This window comes from Antennarius striatus, chromosome 4 (genome assembly GCF_040054535.1).
Source record: "Antennarius striatus isolate MH-2024 chromosome 4, ASM4005453v1, whole genome shotgun sequence".
NCBI lineage: Eukaryota > Metazoa > Chordata > Actinopteri > Lophiiformes > Antennariidae > Antennarius > Antennarius striatus.
The window spans coordinates 6,553,601-6,569,336 of NC_090779.1; the positions used below are offsets into that span (position 1 = coordinate 6,553,601).

Here is a 15,736-nt window from a genome sequence, read left to right on the forward strand (position 1 = left end):
AAATATGAAATAATCACAATCCCACCACAACAGACTGACACAAATTATTCAAATCGTCCTTGTTAACTACAAATGAAAAAATGAAGGAAGTGCTTAACAACCATAAAATATTGAATGAACTTTCCAGGATATGAACAATTTTTAAATAACATGACAATAATATTAAACAGTTTTTAATTATGCTCTACAAACACTCATCAGAGACAAATTCCTCAACGAAGCTGTAACCTTGGTTAATACACACAAAAAACTAAACAAATACTTTTGTGGCACATGTCCGAAGTTTTGTATGGAAAAGTTGAGTACTTGATTTTATCTGCACTAGAAGTGAAACCAATAACCGGATTGACTAAGTCCAGCCCGTAACCATAGAAACTGGAAAAAAATTTCATTAAATAATTAAGCTGTGCTCTGAAAATAAAAGCGTGACATAAAGAACCTATACTGTACACGTCTATTCTCAGTTTGTTGAGAATGGACATGAGAATACTTTTTAGGTATGCTCTTGAATGGTTGTTTTTACTACACTTTTTCCATTTACTTCATGATTGACACAAATACCTTTATTTTCTATTCTATTTACAAAAAAGAAAATTAACAGTAGCACAAATGATAGACTCGGTTTGTTGAAATATGAGCAAATTAAGGCTTGCTGATGAGGCAGGAAAAAAAAAATCTTGACTTTGAATGTGAGACTAAGACGTAATATGGTTCCTAATACTATACCTTGTAAAGTAGTATTATATTAATTTAACATATAATTCATACTGTTACAGGTTTCTTACTTTAAGAAGTTGAATCAGCTCTTCTTGATTTAAACCTGTAACCCTGCTCTAACCGGGTAAAGGATGTGAGTTCCTCTGTCCATGTGATGACAAACACTCCCTCCCTTCACTCGCTGGACTGATGAAGTCATTCATCTTTTGAACTCCAGTGACGTGGCCTCATCATAAATTATTACTGATTCATTCATGCTGAAGACACCCTCCCCAGCTCACCCATCTCTGACTGTTTCCTGTGTGTCTGGATGAGAAGGAGGAAGAGAGAAAGACATTCTGTCCTGTTGATAGATAGATAGATAGATAGATAGATAGATAGATAGATAGATAGATAGATAGATAGATAGATAGATAGATAGATAGATAGATAGATAGATAGATAGATAGATAGATAGATAGATAGATAGATAGATACTAACAGACACATGTAACATTAACAGTACATATACTAAAAAAAATAAAAATAAAAATAAAAATGGTATAAAATTAAAATATAAACAGTATAAAATTAAATTAAATTAAATCCATTTAACCGCGTGCTGACCTCACCACCTCCGCCCCGCCCCTCCTGAGAGAGTCATTGTACCCCCTGATGGCATGGAGCACGAAGGAGGACCTCCGCCTCTCTGTGGAGGCGCTGTGTGACAGCAGTCTGTCGCTGAAGGTGCTTCTCTGCTGGGAAAAGGTGGTGTGTAGGGGGGGGCTGGTGTTGTTTATGATGGCCCTGAATTTAGACATGGTCCTGCTCCCCAGAACTGTCTCCACAGAGTCCAGGCTCAGCCCGACCACTGAGCCTGCTCTGCGGGTGAGTCTGTTCAGATGGTCCATATCTCTTTTCCTGGCCCCTCCACCCCAACACACAATGGCGTATGACAGCACACTGGAGACTACGGACTGATAGAACATGAGAAGGAGCTCAGGACAGATGTTGAAGGAGGCCAGCCTCCTCAGGAAGTACATCCTGCTCTGCCCCTTCTTGTACACACAGTCCGAGTTGAGTGACCAGTCCAGTCTGCTGTCTAGCTGCAGTCCCAGGTACTTATAGTTTTCTACCACCTCCACCTCACTGCCCTCGATGATCACTGGCTGAGCACAGGGAGGTGCCCGCCGGAAATCCAGCGACATCTTCTTCATCTTGGAGATGTTGAGCTGGAGCTGGTTCTGTTGGCACCACTCTACAAAGTCAGCCACCAATGCCCTGTACCCACCCTCATCACCCTCCCGGATACATGCCAGTATCCCAGTGTCATCGGAGTACTTCTGTATGTGGCATGTATCCGAGTTGTGCTTGAAGTCCGATGTGTAGAGGGTGAAGAGAATGGGGGAGAGAACGGTCCCCTGTGGTGCCCCCGTGCTGCTGGTCACCATAGAAGACAAACAGTCCCCCATACGGACGTACTGGGGTCTGTCCGTTAGGTAGTCCGTAATCCAACTCACGGGGTAGGGGTCCACAGCCATGGAGGTCAGTTTGTCAGCGTCGTCAACCCCAAGCTTGGCCTGATAGGCAAACTGGAGAGGGTCCATAGCACCCTGCACCTGTGGACGCATGAGCTCCAGGACCAGTTGCTCTAGGGTCTTCATTACGTGGGAGGTAAGAGCGACCGGTCGGTGGTCGTTGAGCTCAGTAGGGCGTCCTTTCTTGGGTACAGGGACGATGCAGGAGGTGATGGTTAGGATTAGGGTTAGGTTGGAAGTACAGTGGTTGAAGTGGGGCCGTTGAGCTTCGCAGCTTTTGGAGTGGGCTGGGGAGAAGTGGCAGGAGTGGAAGGAGAGGAAGCACAGGAGGAGGGAGCAGTCAGTGGAGCATCAGTGGAGCAGTCTGCAGGGAGGCCTGGGACAAGGAGCCGGGAGTGGTGGGGGAGCTGAACCGATTGAAAATTGTAATTTGGTGTAATTTGATTTGATTTCGCAAGAGAATCAAGAGATTAGGTTGATGGAAACAAGCCCACATGATGGAATTCTTAAAAACACAAGCTGTTTATTGATTTATATGCATGAATTTATTTAGCATTTATCAAGAAATCATTTTAACCACTCAACATGGTGGTGCTGACTACACTGAGCCTGCCATAGCGGTGCTGGCAGAGGGTGCAGAGACGGGCAAAGAGGAACAGCGAGGCGAAGAGCAAAAAATCAATATCCATCGACATGCAACACTGCATCAAGACTGTTACTGCCCAGAGAGAGAAAAGAGAGGCAGGGATGGCGAGCCAGTTTTAAGCGATTCAAGAGCACTTCGAAAGATAGGCGATTGGACAGAAAGAGGAAAAGGTGAGGGGGGGGTTGCGATTGAGAGAAATGATCGATTTAATATCGTCACAGAGAAAGGGAGAGATGGTGGGATGGGAGGCGCATGAGAGGAGGATCGTAACAAAGCAGGAAAGAGCCATTAGCAAGAGACAGAGATAAACAAAGGACGGAGGGAGATATGAGAGGACGCTTTGTCAGAGCTGTTAGAGAGAAAGATGAGGGAGACGTGAAAGGCCAACAAGCAGGGGCAGTAGGATAAATAATTTTATGGCGATAAAGCCATTTTCTTTCAAGTGTGTCCTCCCATAGCCACTTGGAGGTGTCATGTAATTCGCTGGTGCCGACGTTGTATGTTTGGGTGTGTTTAATGTGTTTCACCGCTTTACTTTAGACATCCTCTGTAATGAGATTTCACAGCTTTGAAAAGACACAACAGAACAGATATGAAGGAGGCGGTGCACGCCACATGTTCTTTTAGTAAAAATACCTGACAAAAAGGCTTCATATGGGCACACCTGTACATGTGAGTGTGTGTACCTGTTGCATAATCACAAGATGAAACAGATTGAAGAGACCGAACTAACATAAAGTGCTTCCTTGATGTTGTAAAGTCACTTCTAAAATCGGCTGATGATTTGACAAACGTGTAAAATATGGTTGGGGTGTTTCCTATTAAAAGTGATGAGAGTGATGAGAGGAAGAGGGATGACTGAAGAGATAACACAATAATTCACACCTAAGGCTCTGAGTGCTTTGCAGTCCTGTCCACCCCCAACAATAGCTAATCACTCCTGCTTCACAACTCAACTCCACCGCTGAACAGAGCCTTCTATCGATGAGACTCAAGAGGATAGTCATGTGTGAGTCGACCTCATCTGCTGTTTTATGAGTCTTTATCAGTTAATAAAAAACACTGATAAAAAAACAAACAAAACTCTCTCTCTCTCTCACTCTCTCTTTATATATATATATATATATATATATATATATATATATATATACACACACACACACACACACACACACACACACACACACACACACACACACACACACACACACACACACACACACACATATATATATATATATATATATATATATAAATATATAAAACCTAACCCTATATACACACACACATACTGTATATCTATACAGTATATACTGTATATAATATACATATACACACATATACTGTATATCACACATAAACAATCACATACACATATACTGTATATATCACACACACACACACACACACACACACACACACACACACACACACACACACACACACACACACACACACACACACACACACACACACACACACACACACACACACACACACACACACACATGCATATCTATACACAGCTCTGTTGAGGTCTGAGACCCGAATAATTTATGCGTGGATCGATAAAAAGCAATCAAACAATCTCTTCTGTGACCAAATTTTTCCTGCTACATCAAAAGGGATGGAAGCATTACCCAGCCCTGGTTTTGCCTCAGATGGTTTAAATATTTTAGTTTTTGATTTCAACAAAGGAGCTGGACAAAGTGTGGGAAACGCAGCCTTCTCGCTGCACCTGTACTCTGACTGGTGTCAGCCCTGTCGGGTTGAGTGGATGTGGGTCGGACAATAACGTTTACAGAGGACTGGGTTGTGTTTTATCCTGTCCCATCACCACTTTGGCACCAAATTCCAGATGAAGTTATTGTAGGAAGCGAGCTGGTTGTGTCCTGAGGGTCCACTCGGTCCTGCAGTGTAAACTGAAATACTGTGGTGTATCTTTGTGCTTTAGCTTTACAGAAGAACTGGTGTTTTACATTTTACACCTATTTATTATAAGAACTGGTGTTCAACATTTCTGTTGATTTTTTTTGTCATTTAAAAAAACCGTATCATATTAAGTTTTTTGTCTTTATCCTACCTCATACATATTGTTCTCTTGTCTGCTGTGTGTCAGGACGGCTCATGCACAGGGTAAATCAGAGGCAGCGGTGGGAGCCGCTCAGAAAGCCCAGGAGGAGAGTCGCATGGCGAGGGTCACCGCCAAACAGTTCTCCCCTTCCTTCCAGCACCCTGGAAACGGTGGGTGCACACACTCACCGACACTACAACATATACTGCTGAATATGTCCGTCGTCACAACCCGGCAAAGCAGAGCACGTGTGTGTACGTATGCATGAACGAATCAAACACGCGTGTGGGTCGGTGATGAGGGTCAGTGGAAGCTTTACAAGTGTGCCTATGTTACACCTGTATGGCACGGGGGATAGCCAGCCCACAAAAATGTACACACACACACACACACACACACACACATGCGTGCACGCATGCAGACACACATACAAAAATCATATTCACACATTGAACATTTTTTTCATGTTTGGGGCCAACGTTGCCAGATTTCGCAAGAGAATCAAGAGATTAGGTTGATGGAAACAAGCCCACATGGTGGAATTCTTAAAAACACAAGCTGTTTATTGATTTATATGCATGAATCCATTTAGCATTTATCAAGAAATCATTTTAACCACTCAACTTCTGATCATTTCATGTCATTCTCTGGGAGGAGACCAGTGCGTCTGGTTCATTATGACTTATTTAAATCGCAATTAACTCGTTATTTAACATTACACGCAACACACAAAGCTATTGCGCTCTTGTCAATTCAAAATTAAAGCAAATTAAAAAGTCTACATGTTAATTTTCTTTCTATAATTTGTGTTCATCAACACATCCATCAATTCTAGAGCGTCAACAAATTAATCCTCTTTGGGTAAATACCAACTGTTTGGTTGATCTGGCTGATTATCACATTACATTGATTTGATGGACAGAGATTGACTGATCGATGAGCTACTCGTGTCGCTCTGTGTTATCAGTTCATCAGTTCAACTCAACAGTAACTATTTTATTCATTTGAATGCGATACAAAGGCGTTTGGAGGGGAGTTCGAGATCCACCTCATGTCTGACCTCATGTCATGTTCGGGGTTCCTCTCATCTCATCGGGAAATGAACATTAACAGCTATGAGAGGAAGTCATTTCAGCGATGAAGGCACTTCATTTTACACAGCAGGAAACTAAAGCATTTATATGTCCATGCATGTTGTCCCATTATATGGATTAATTGATTAATTCATTCATCTTCTTATCCGCTTCTTCCGCCATCACGGCTCACGGGGGTTGCTGGAACCTATCCCAGCGGACTTACTGGCAAGACGCAAGGGTGTATTAATTCAGTAGCATGTAATATCAGAAAGATCTTCTAAAAGTTTGTTGACCATGTACCTGCAGACTGAGTAGCTACCAGACATTGCAAGTTGAATAAATGTGGGGTCTCTGACAAATCCCTATCATTTCTTTGCTTTCCGATGAAGACGCAAACTGATAAAAACAATGAATACCAACAATCAAAATGAACAGCAGACCATTTAGGAAGACGTAACAATCTGTTTATGAAGCCATGACCCAAGATTAGACTCAACGTTATCATTCAGTCTCTGAATATTGTTCCACAGAACAACTTGTGATGTGTAAATTAATTCAGAAATATCAAGTGTGTGTCACCGTGTGGCTGTGCTGACGCTCACTGCGCTGTTTGTTTCAGGCATGGAGGTGCAGCGTCCCAAACATCAGGTGTCCAATGAGGTGGAGGCCGAGGGTCTGTCGAGTAGCGCTGGCACCGCTGACAGCCCCGACCTCTATGTAAAGAGCGCCGCCTCTGATGACCCTTCAAATGATGCTGTAACTCCAGACCTCAGCCCCCCTTCTTCCTCACCCCCCCACACTCCGCCTCCTCCCGCCCGGCCGACACAGAGGAGCAAGAGTGCCCGCTTCCACCGACAGAGTGCCGTGGACCACGGGGACAGGGCAAAGGATGGAGGAGACAGGGGCGAGAAAGCTGAGGGAGGAGGGCAGACGGAGATTCAGGTGTTGATGGAGGGAGGAGGTGGAGGGGGTGAAGGTAGTGGAGGAGGAAAGGGGGATTACCCCCGGGCCAACAGCTGGAGCGAGGACAAGAGGAGAGGGTTATTTTCCAAAGGAGGAGGTGGGGTCAGCGGACGGGGAGCAAATCGGACCAATGGTTACAAACACAGCTCCTCCAATCATAAGTCCCGGGAGCATGGATCGTCCAATCACAGACAGGCCAGAGGGGACAGGTGGACGGAGTCATCTTCATCTGCATCTTGGACATCTGGGCACAGGGGTGTGCATGGCAGGGGGGGCCGGCTGCTGGAGCAGGATGAGGAGAAAATTAGTAATTATGAGATGGAGATGAAGCCTTTACAGCCCAGAGACTCCACTACCCACAAGCCCCATGGGCATGGGGAAGAGAGGCACGGGCACAGTCATGCTCACGGAGAGGGGCGCTCACACACGGTGCAACGACAGAGGCACAAGAACCGTGACGGGAGGGAGGGGAAAGACGGCAGGGAGGGGGGTAAAGAGCCAGTACACAAGCAGGACAGAGCGGGTGAAAAGCTGGATTCACGACCTCTACGTCGAGACCTCACCCTCTCCCCCCCTCTGAAGTCGACCCCCATCATCCCAGAGCAGCAGGACCAGCGCCTCACGCAGAGCAAAGGCAGCTCGGTAAGACTCCACACAGCTGTGGTGGGAATTCACACACAGGTGTCACTTCCATATCAAGGTGTGTGCAACAATAAAGGGACAGGTCAACCTGAAATCAAAAACACACGGATTTCTGATCACCTTTACTGATATTCATTTATAATTTGTGTCTGTCTTGGTGTCCGAAGTTTGGAGATTTCTTTAGAACTGTACGTTTCTAAACAAAATGTCAGGGGTTTGTACGGTCCAGGTTCTTCCGGATCAGTCTAGGAGTTAACGTCATACTTGAGCATTTGTTTATTACAGTTTTCCAAATTTCCAAGTAAGAGACATACATCTTAAAAATTGCATCATGATTCATACAATGTTAAAGCATTTATTTAATAAAAAGAAAAAAAAAATCAATACAAATGAAATACCATTTTACCGTACTATCGCAACCATCATTTTCAGACAATTGCAATTCAGGGCAGCATGGTGGCGCAGTGGGTAGCTTTGTTAAGTTTCCGGGTTCGATTCCTTTCAGTGTGACGTTTGCATGTTCTTACCACGTCTGTGGGTGTGTTCTCTGGGTTTTTTTCCTTTCACTTCCAACAACATGCAGTGTTCATGAAGTGGTCACACCAAATAGTGTGTAGGTGTGAGTGCGAACATGACTGTTTGTCTGTCTTTCATGTGATCCCACAATGAGCTGGGATTACATGGCGTCTCATCGGGGTGTACCCCACTTCTTACCAATAATACCTGGGATAGACTCCGTGTGAACTGTAACTTTGATGTAGACAGAATGATTATGATAGTCTTGATTCAGAAAGATAAATGAATTATAATGAAGACACCGGGTTTACCACAACACAAGCATTAGAATGAATGCAAGCCGGACAATATTTCAGCAATTTGACTGTTTTCTGCCTTCACTGGCTCTGGAATGAAACATCAGGCTTTTTGACAGCTTAAATCTTTGTCAGCTTCACCAGCTTGTTGTTAACCTTTTCAACCATTTGCTTAGGTAGCATAAACTGACTTAAAAAAAGACTGAAATCAGGCTATAAGACCAAAAGGTTGATTTTAAAAATACCAGTGAGTGGATCATTTCCTTTGATTTTGCCATGAGTAAATGTAGTGACTTCAAAATTTAGTTGGATCATCTGTGTAGACGTTCAGTCCTAATATCTTCCTGGACAGAGGCTGCATGGTGCATTGGTTATATCTGTCAATTCCGTGCTGCACATTGATTTGACTAAAAGGATTTGTTGCCCACTGTCATGAGGATACATTTTATCCCCTGTGACATAACACAATGTTATCCCACATATTAAGATAATCCCGGGAGAGAAGCACGAGGTTTAACCTTATGAAATAAAGAAAGATTTTTTTCCCCCCACTATTAGCAAGCAGGGAGGATTATTCCATTATAATATGATTTATTTTTTTATTTTTTTTGGCTACTTCTCGACTCAGGCTGGTGGACAGCCTCGACTGCACTAATCCTGGATGATAATACGGACGCAGCATTAGCTAATGAAACCAATAGGAAAATCTCCAGCCAGAAAAAAAAAAATCACACATTGTGAGCAAAGTATGAATACAAGCTCACTCTCTCTCTCACACACAAACACACACACACACACACACAAACACGCTGTAGGTCTGTGTAAACAGCTATAAACCATTATCTATGCTTCTCATACAACTTGTTCACTTCAATACAAATGTGTTTACAGCAGTGTGATGACTCAAGAAGTTGGTTATTTGGTCGTGTGGGCTTTCTCTGCTACCTGCTGCTGGAAAACATGAGACCTGAAACACACTCACGCCCTCTCTCTCACACACACACACCAACACACACCAACACACATACATAAAGATGTACAGGCGGAAAAAGAACCCCAACGGTCCTCTCTGCACCTTAGTAACAGCAGACAGGCAAACCAGCCCCTTCCTCTCAGAAGGCCCTCTATTGGTTAACCAGAGCTCTGTTGCTAGGGAACAGCGTATGCCTTGCTTCAACAGTGGCCAATCAGTGGGTGTGTGTCAGCGACAAGGGGGTGGAGGTGGAGGAAAGTGGTGTGTGTCTGTGTGTGTGTGTGTGTGTGTGTGTTTGCAGCCGCAGAGTAGCAAGTAGGATTTGTGTAGGGCCAGGTTCAGAGTACACATAGATATTATCACACTTGCCCAAATACACACAGGGAATGGTGCAAACACAACGGAATCACACACACACACACACACACACACACACACACACACACACACACACACACACACACACACACACACACACACACACACACACACACACACACACACACACACACACACACAGAAAATTATTTTTTTTCAATAACTTAAGTTAATACGTTTTGCATATAAAAGACGCTCTTTTACTTTACATCGTACAGCATGAAGCCTCTGAACCAAAATCCAGACGTGCAGCAGCTACACGCTTTAATGTCACAATGCTCTGATTATTTGATAAATACATGTAATAGTCTGAAGTAGTGAGTTCCACTATGCATGTGCAGTACAATGTTTAAACACTGGGTTTAACTTTGATAAAGTTGAGCTTTCCTCATTCAGTCATTGTCAGGAGAATGAGGAAAGCTCAGAATATGGATAAAGTGTGTGTATGACAATGATGTACGTCAACACAGACTGGACAGCCCTTAGAAAATTTTTAGCTTTCACAATATGAGACCGATATTACATAATTTTAAAGCCTCATGTATTCTCCTCGCAGGAAACCGCAAACCTTTTTCCTCATCCACGATGGTTATTACAGCCAAACATTACATTTGGTATTGAGAGGAGTTGATTTTGGTGTGTATGTGTGTGTGTGTGTGTGTGCGCGCGCGTGTGTGTCTGTTCTGTATATGAGTGAAAATATATGGAGTGAAAAAAAGAATTTCCCTACTGAGGGGATAAATAACGGAACTTTCTTCTTCCGATAAAGAATCATAGAAATGTGGGTGGTATCACACCGACCCCGTAGGCAGAGGAATGAAGACCATCAAATAGAATAGTGACTAATCAAGGTTAGTCACTATTCTTTCATTCACTCACCTTCTTATCTATTTCTTCCACTCTTGTGGGTCACGGGGGTTGCTGGTGCCATCTTTACCATGCAGTCACCACTCCAGTTTAGGGACATGAAAACTAATATCAGACTCTTGAAATATGGCTGGTCTGCATTTTATCACCAGCTTCGTTGGGTGGGACACATCAATCCTGATGCTGATGAAAGTACATGTCAGGTCCTTTGGAGTATGTGTGGGGAAGTTATGGCGGTACATTTATCTGATATTCTGCACGCTATCAGTAAATACAGGTCAAAAAGGCAGATCCACAGAGGATTGTACTCTCCTGGTCTGCAACCAGTAACTGATCTGCAGCAATCCTGCTAGCAGCCAGATTTGTTTAAAGAAATGATGCACTAACTCTGCTTAATATGAACTGTTCTATTTTCACTCTGCCTTTCTAGCTGTTTAGAATAGGTAAAAGAAAGTACAACCATACAACTCCTGTCGCGGTAAATCATTTGAGGTCTAATCATCATCATTAGACCTTGAGTAAATACTGGTAAAACATATCATATAAAAGTAAGAAACTAACCTGCTAATGCCCATAAAAAAATGCTGGGATCATTTTTTTGTTTACCAAAGTGGACAGGTGGTCAGAAAGACTCGTCTTCACCCACACGACCCTGGTTGTCACCAAGCATCTGCTGAAGTGTCATCGAGCAAGATGCTAACTCCCCACCAGCTCCAGGCTGCTGCTCAGCAGCACGGCTTGACCTCTGACCTCTCGCTGTCAGAGGAGATGGGCTTCCCTGTGGGACCAACATTGGATTATTTTGTTTCAGTGAGATGCAAATAGTTCCATTTGTATTCATATCACCTTACAAGTATTATATAAAAGCTTTATAAAGTAATTTAATCTTCTTTGCCACATATTTTTATCATTCACCCAAATTAAACCAGATAATGAGACAGAGTGGTGCAGGAGCAGGGCTCCATGGTGGAGTACTGGTTTGTGCTTTGTATGCTGTCCCTGCATCTGTATGATTTATCTCTGGGCCCCCTCCCACAATTACCATATGCAGATGATGTGCTGACTTTGTCATCAGGTATGAGTGACTGTGGGGCCTGGGATGTTCCTGTCCAGGTGACGCACACATCTTGCCTCAGTTGCAGCTGATTGCAGTGGGAAGTGACCTAATTTAGTATAAATACCGTATAACTTGAACGCTCTCACAGTAAATGTGACTTTATTACATCCATCATTGACATCTGTGGCGTTCCTCAAGGATCAGTCCTCGGACTTGTGTTATTATCTCTTCATGTGTTCTTCATTGTCAGTCAGTTTGTATCCTATCATTTTTGTGCAAGCTTAGTGTATTAGTTAAATATTGTACGTTTGTGTACATTAATTAAAAAAACTGGAGTTTGTTTGTGTTTGATCCAACTCCAGCCTTTAAAATCTTTAAACAGAGATTGAACTGTATGTCAAAAGACTCATCTAGAAACCTCTTGAGTTCATTTTTTAATTAAAAAAAAGAGGTACTTAATGTATTTACTGTAAGTCAGCTTCAGTTATGCGGCCTAAATAGCATTGTCTATAAATACACATGGGCGTGTGAGTGTGTGTGTATATGTGTAATCTTGTATAATACTGTATCATTTGCCATGCTTTGTATTCTTGTTTAACTGCAGAAGCCGTAAGGCGAGTATCTAAGAGTTCTACTTTGTGATCAGACAAGACTCCAGTCTGATTTAGGACTAAAGTTATTTGAATTGACTGAAAAGGTGTCACACAATTTGATTCCATCCGTTTAGTAGTGAGTAACTAATCCCATATAGGTTCACTAGGTCTCTAAGGTGACAGCTCAGACTGATGTATTTTTAATATTGAACAATATTATACTTTATATTCACTTTGATTTTCATTCAAATGACTATTGTCATTTTTTTTTTCTGAATGCAGAAAAATGTGCGTGAATTAAAAATCAAGTTTTACTAACTCGACTTCATTGCATATTATCTCTTGCAGAGGTTAGCTGATAATGGATTTTTAAAGGATGATGCCATAATTATAGTCTGCAGCGGAATAAAATGATTAGAAATGGAGAAATATGTGAATTAAACACAGAAATCAAAGTAGTAAATGCTGACTTTTTTGGCTAATATTTTCCAACTGATTAACTAATTGATTTGTCGACCTGTAACAGAAGGTGATGGGAGTTTACAGTGTTCAACATTTATCTCATGTGATTTCTTTATGAGGTTTGATCAACACCAGGGCCGTGGGATTTTCTGACTAGTAATGGAGTTACACTATGAGCGATCTTATCAATGATGACAGAGGAACAGATTGATGGGATGGACATCAACATTGAATTAAAATAATACATCTTAAGGTGCAAACCTCAACACTAGCTGGATTGGCGGTTCCAACTCAACCTAAGATTCAACTTTATTTTCATTTATTCCCTTTATACTACAAATACTGACACGTTTATGACCTCCTGTGATGAAATCTGCCTGATAACTGATAAACATTCCTATTTGTACATTTGTATAATTTAGTTAGTGTCCTCTTTATTGACTCTCTCCCCTCCTCTCCTCTCTCTCTCTCGCTCTTTCCCACGCAGGCCTACAGCTCTATCCTCGTCGTCATGGTGATTCTGCTCAATATTGGAGTGGCTATTTTGTTTATTCACTTTTTTATTTAAAGACAGTACTGCTTTCAGAGTCAGCCTATCTATAATACAGCAACTATAAAAATCATGAGAATTTGTGCTCCCGGTGAGAGGCCTGCTGAGGCTGAAGAAAGAGGAGGACCGAGGAGGACGCCGTCAGAACACAGCCGTAATCTGGGCCAACCTCAGCTCAGATAGTTCCCGTCTTCATGGAGGAGATGCTTAAGTGTCCAACCCCCAAGCAGTGGACGAAAGACGGGGGACCAAATCCAGGAATGTGGTCCACAGGGAGCTGAAGCAGTCCAGAAACTAGACTTGGCGAGCCTTACATGAAGACTCAAATGGGCTGAACTGGTCTGATCCAGACCACGAGTGCTGCAGCTGGCATTACAGCAAGATGTCTGCTTCCACTGTCAGCACACAGGACTGACTAGACAGACTTTCACATCTTCAAATCATAGTTTTCAACAGATTTGTAATTTAGAATTTATTTATGAACATCTTCTCTCATGTATAATATGTTGATGGATGTATTCTTTATTTTCTAAGCCCCAACCCTCTTTACACCTTTATTTCCTTCCTTTTGGGTTCTTCCACCTGCCTGCCTGTTGTTACTGATGGTTCAAGGTGTGTGTTTGTGTGAGTGTGTCTACGTAACACTCAGGAGGTGGTGTGTGTGTTCTGCTTAAATTCATGGGTGATTGTTCCCTTTACACACACTTTACATGACATAGACTGACATCAATTTCCCGAACTCTTATTCTAACCTTCCAAGTGGTGGACTTTAAACTAGCTGTTCACAATTAATTTTGTTATGAGTCTGGAATGTATCCCTGTGGTCTGAAACCACACCACTGATCTGGAACCAACATCAGGACCAAGTCCCAAACCATCCTCTGATCATTGGAAAGGATCGATCAATTGGTTCTCATAGAGAGACACTGGCCTGACTCATATCAACATCCTGCTGAGGGAGAATGTCTGAGGTCATACACTGGCAACCCCAATGTATGACTAGTACTTAGAAGCAGTACTGCATTCAGTGTGATACAGTACTACCACATGGCCTCATTGACAGTATCATATTGATAAATCTGTGTCTCCCACAGCAATTCACTATGATTAACCAGAAAACAACCACATCTTTTATCCTGCCCTTACAAGATGTCGGCAATCTTCTCCTCTTGCTTGCTTAAGCAAATTGCTAAAAGTCCAACAATGCATGCATATTTGCCATAATATCTTAGTTGTTTGTTGAAATTGAAAGTGAAAAGCTTCAGAAACTTGTGTGACATGTGAAGTTTTGATAGGAGCAGCATGTGGAGAGAAGCCTGGTGGCACTGATCACACAGAGCAGAACCCAAATGTGTTACATGGACAACCATTGATCGGAAATGAAAGCAACTTGCAGCTTCTTTGTGCAGCTCAGTGTTACTCAAAGCAGCCTGACAAGAACGTACTGTGATGATGCAAGCAGTGGCTAAGACCAAGGTCAGAATTTAGCAGCTCCATTCCTCAGTTACCCCCCCCCCCCCTGATTGGAGACCCAGAAACAGACAGACTACGGTCAGAATTACCAGACAGAAGATGTACACAGCCCCCAACCCAAACTTGCTCGTAAACACAGAATGTAATGGTTTTAAATCATTTTTCAGGATAAATTTACTAAACTGACTCGACCATAGAGAGGGGATTCAGACTCATCACCTTTCATATTTATATTTCTTTATTTTTTTATTAATTGTCCACTCATTTTAAATTTGATACTCGGAACATATTTGTCATGTGTGGTTGTAAGGCTTCTATACATTCTCAATGGATTGTGTGTGTGTGTGTGTGTGTGTGTGTGTATGTGTATGTGAGAGTGTGTTCGTGTTTGTTTGCCTGCAAAAGCTAAATGCAGTGTCTGAGTGTGTGTGTGTGTGTGTGTGTGTGTGTGTGTGTGTGTGTGTGTGTGTGTGTGTGTGTTTGTGTGCATCCTTCTTCTTCCATGCGATGGGATGGCTGAGCATGTTGCCATCGGTAACATCTTCCAGGGGGCAGGGCGTCTCTCTTTTGTTTTTCTGTTCGACGGGTTTTCTAAATCTATAGGTTGAAACTCAGACTCAGTTGCCGGCCCATCGCTGGTGTTCTCCACATTATTAGAGTATAATGTGCACCAACAGAGACAGAACAATATATTTTGTTTTACTGGGCCCCAGACTAAAGCTCTACTGTATGCCATCAGCCTGGTGACGAAGCCCTATGCCACCCTGTTAGTCTGCAGCATGCTACAGCATGCCAAGCTCTCTATAGTTTGAACTTCTTTCTTTCTTTCCTTTTTTTTTTTTACCTCTTTCTTCCTTTCTTTCCTTCTTTCTTTCCTTCTTTCTTTCTTGCTCTTGTTTTAGAGTTATGTGGAGAAAATAATGGAAGTGTTTGAAA

General features: G+C 42.6%; 1 protein-coding gene across 1 annotated transcript in view; it reads left to right on the forward strand.

Moving 5' to 3' along the window:
- The window catches only part of jph3b (junctophilin 3b), a 40,802-nt gene extending 25,066 nt beyond the window's left edge, over nt 1–15,736 (forward strand). The window contains exons 4-6 of the mRNA XM_068314184.1: nt 5,000–5,124; nt 6,650–7,635; nt 13,265–15,736. Of these exons, the coding sequence (XP_068170285.1) occupies nt 5,000–5,124; nt 6,650–7,635; nt 13,265–13,345 (1,192 nt within the window). The 3' untranslated portion in view covers nt 13,346–15,736. The remainder of the gene's footprint in view (nt 1–4,999; nt 5,125–6,649; nt 7,636–13,264) is intronic.